The sequence below is a fragment of the Protopterus annectens genome, chromosome 14.part0 (assembly GCF_019279795.1).
Source record: "Protopterus annectens isolate FY-2018-M chromosome 14.part0, PAN1.0, whole genome shotgun sequence".
Lineage (NCBI taxonomy): Eukaryota > Metazoa > Chordata > Ceratodontiformes > Protopteridae > Protopterus > Protopterus annectens.
The window spans coordinates 1,042,111,661-1,042,114,428 of NC_056748.1; the positions used below are offsets into that span (position 1 = coordinate 1,042,111,661).

At 36.9% G+C, this 2,768-nt stretch overlaps 1 protein-coding gene across 1 annotated transcript in view; it reads right to left on the reverse strand.

Moving 5' to 3' along the window:
- Positions 1-647: 647 nt before the first annotated feature.
- LOC122789414 (ras-related protein Rab-7L1-like) overlaps positions 648-2,768 on the reverse strand; it is a 719,422-nt gene continuing 717,301 nt past the window's right edge. Inside the window, exon 6 of the mRNA XM_044056845.1 lies at positions 648-2,768. This exon is cut by the window's right edge and continues 18 nt beyond it. Within this exon, the coding sequence (XP_043912780.1) occupies positions 2,675-2,768 (94 nt within the window). The 3' untranslated portion in view covers positions 648-2,674.

Here is a 2,768-nt window from a genome sequence, read left to right on the forward strand (position 1 = left end):
CACGAGGAAATGATGACTGGCACTAGCATAACATCTTCCTTTAACTGAGACCCCACTAAGCAAAATGTGAGCTTATTCTGTCTAAAGAAAAATGTGGTTACATTTTACGGAATCCTGTCACTGAATACGCTGTCAGGCCAGCTAATATAAAAGCAATTTAATTTAAAGAAACTTCAACATATTTCACATTAACATTTATTGTTTGTTATTGCGAAAGAAATTTAGAAATAGATAAAATATTAGTACTTCAATGTAAACATGCTGTGAGGCATATGATGAGATGGTTATTTCACATAGCCTGGAAACCTCTTACTGCACTCTGTGCTGGCTGTGTACTATATAACTTCTCAGGCAGATAACTGGAGGCTTTGCAGGGATGGGCCGCCATTCTATACTTGGGGAATCACAGCCATTGAGCTCCAATGCAGAGATAATACCCATTAGCTATGACATACTAGTTGAATGATTCTTCTTAGTACAACTGCAAAGTTTTGTGGGGTGACCTTTATGGAAGAGTTACAGAAATCTGAGCTGGAGGTTCATGGACCAATTTGTAGTGATTACTGTTAAGAACTGTTCTTAACAGTAATCACTACAAATTGGTCCATGAACCTCCAGCCCAGATTTCTGAAATTCTTCCATAAAGGTTACCCCACAAAACTTTGCTGTTGTACTAAGTAGAATCATTCAACTAATGGGTATTACCTCTGCATTGGTTACTGTTAAGAACTGTTCTATCCGTGGTGGTGCAGCAGTAGCGTTGTTGCCTCACAGCAAGAGGTTCTCCCGTTCGATTCTCGACTGGAGTGTGGGGAGTGCCTTCTGTATGGAGTCTGCATGTCTTCCCCGTGGTTGGGTGGGCGTTCAAAAAAATCTGCTGCCAATCATTAGCGGACCGGAGTTCTGCTGTGGTGACCCCTAACCGGGAAAAGCCGAAAGACAAACAGCAACTGTTAAGAACTGTTCTAAAGAAGACATTGTCTTTTTGTTTAGGGTTTTATATGGAGGGTTTTGTCCCACATACCTTTCTTATATGCTATTAAGTACGGTCTAGGAGTGACAAAAAATAAATAAATAAAATAGTAACTTAATTTGAAACAAGGTACATAATTTTTAATACCTTGCACTCAGCTTTACATTATTGCCTCACTGATGCTTGTTGCCTGGATTTTTGGCAAGAAACTGTCATATACTGGGTTCCTTGTAACAAGTTAGTATCAAGAACAGAGAGAGAAAGATTACTGTACAGAAATTATCCCTGGGTCTAGTATGAACCAGTGGAAGCTTCCATGGTAACAACCACTGTATATAACTAAGATGTGGAAGTTCACTGTATGGTTCTAGTATGAAACGTATGTTACTACTGCACTTGGGCACCTAACATAACCAAAAAAAAAAAAAAGATTCGGAAAACATAATGGTAGTCAACCATATAATTCTACTGGTAACTGTGCTTCCAGACAGGATTATCTGGTAATATGGTCTAGGGTCCTTCCTCTTATGGCCATGGAACTTGGGTAACATTTAAGAAAATATATCACAATAATAAGTTGGATAAGACTTGCAGGTAATAGTACCAGGCATTCGATGGGCCACAAATAGTATATGGGGAACAGAAGTACAGATTAAAAAATGAAGCTGTAACCAGAAGTCACATTTCAAATGAAAATATCTTAATGGAAAACTTAGTTCTTTGGTTAAAATTAACATATTTCCTTTGAGAAGTTTAGTAACTGTATCTTTCTTGATTATAATATTGTTCTTTTACACGTACATTATATAAATAAGACAAAATGGACTAAACACTTTTAGCTTCATGTTTTTAAAGAAAGCAATGAAGAAACTGACAAACTAAGAACATCCAATGAACAACAGTCACCTTTAAGAGAGATGTTTGGGCATTCTGACTGGAGTAAAATTATTGCCTGGCAACTGGACCTGTGACCCAAATGGACCTCAGAATCTCTCTAGTATTGTTGCTTATGTCTAATGTGTCATATCACAACACAACCTGCAGACATCTTGAGCTTTCACTTTAGAGGGGTATTTTCCTCATGAAGTTATGTATTCAGAACTTTAGCCTTAATTTTACCCTAAGACCTGTGTCTTGTACATTATATTACACTATTGTCCTTGAATATGTAATGAAATTTAGGGATTTAGCAAAGCAATATACCTTTATTCTGATGTCTAGTTGTATTACAGTAGGACATATTTCTTATTCAGTTCAAAACCTGGTTACAGTGTATGCCAATATGTGTTAGGACATTTCTTATTCAATTCAAAACCTGGTTACAGTGTATGCCAATATGTGTACCCTTCTAGAAATATCTATGCAAATATAATAGATTTCAACAGCCTGAAACACTATCTGCTGATCCTGTTTTATTTACAGTTCATGTTCTGTTCTGATAATCATCAGAATACTTTGAAACGAAGATGTTTTGTTATGATTCAAAAGCCTTTTGGTTGCAATCATGTACTAGAAATACTGAAGCAATGCAGAAGCTTTGACATCTGCTGGATATTATTTATGTAGTGATCACAGGATAGCCCATAGGAATGTTGCAGAACCTCAGATCATAAGCACAGATATGGATACTATCTTTGTGCAGACCTCTCCATGCACCCATTGCAGCTTAATTTTTCTGTAGACAAGTTCAAACCGATGATTCTACACACCACAACAAGATGACCACATAGACCTTTTCATGCTTCCAAGATCGATAGCTTCAGATGATTTTTCCAAAAATGAGTCTGTTTTCATC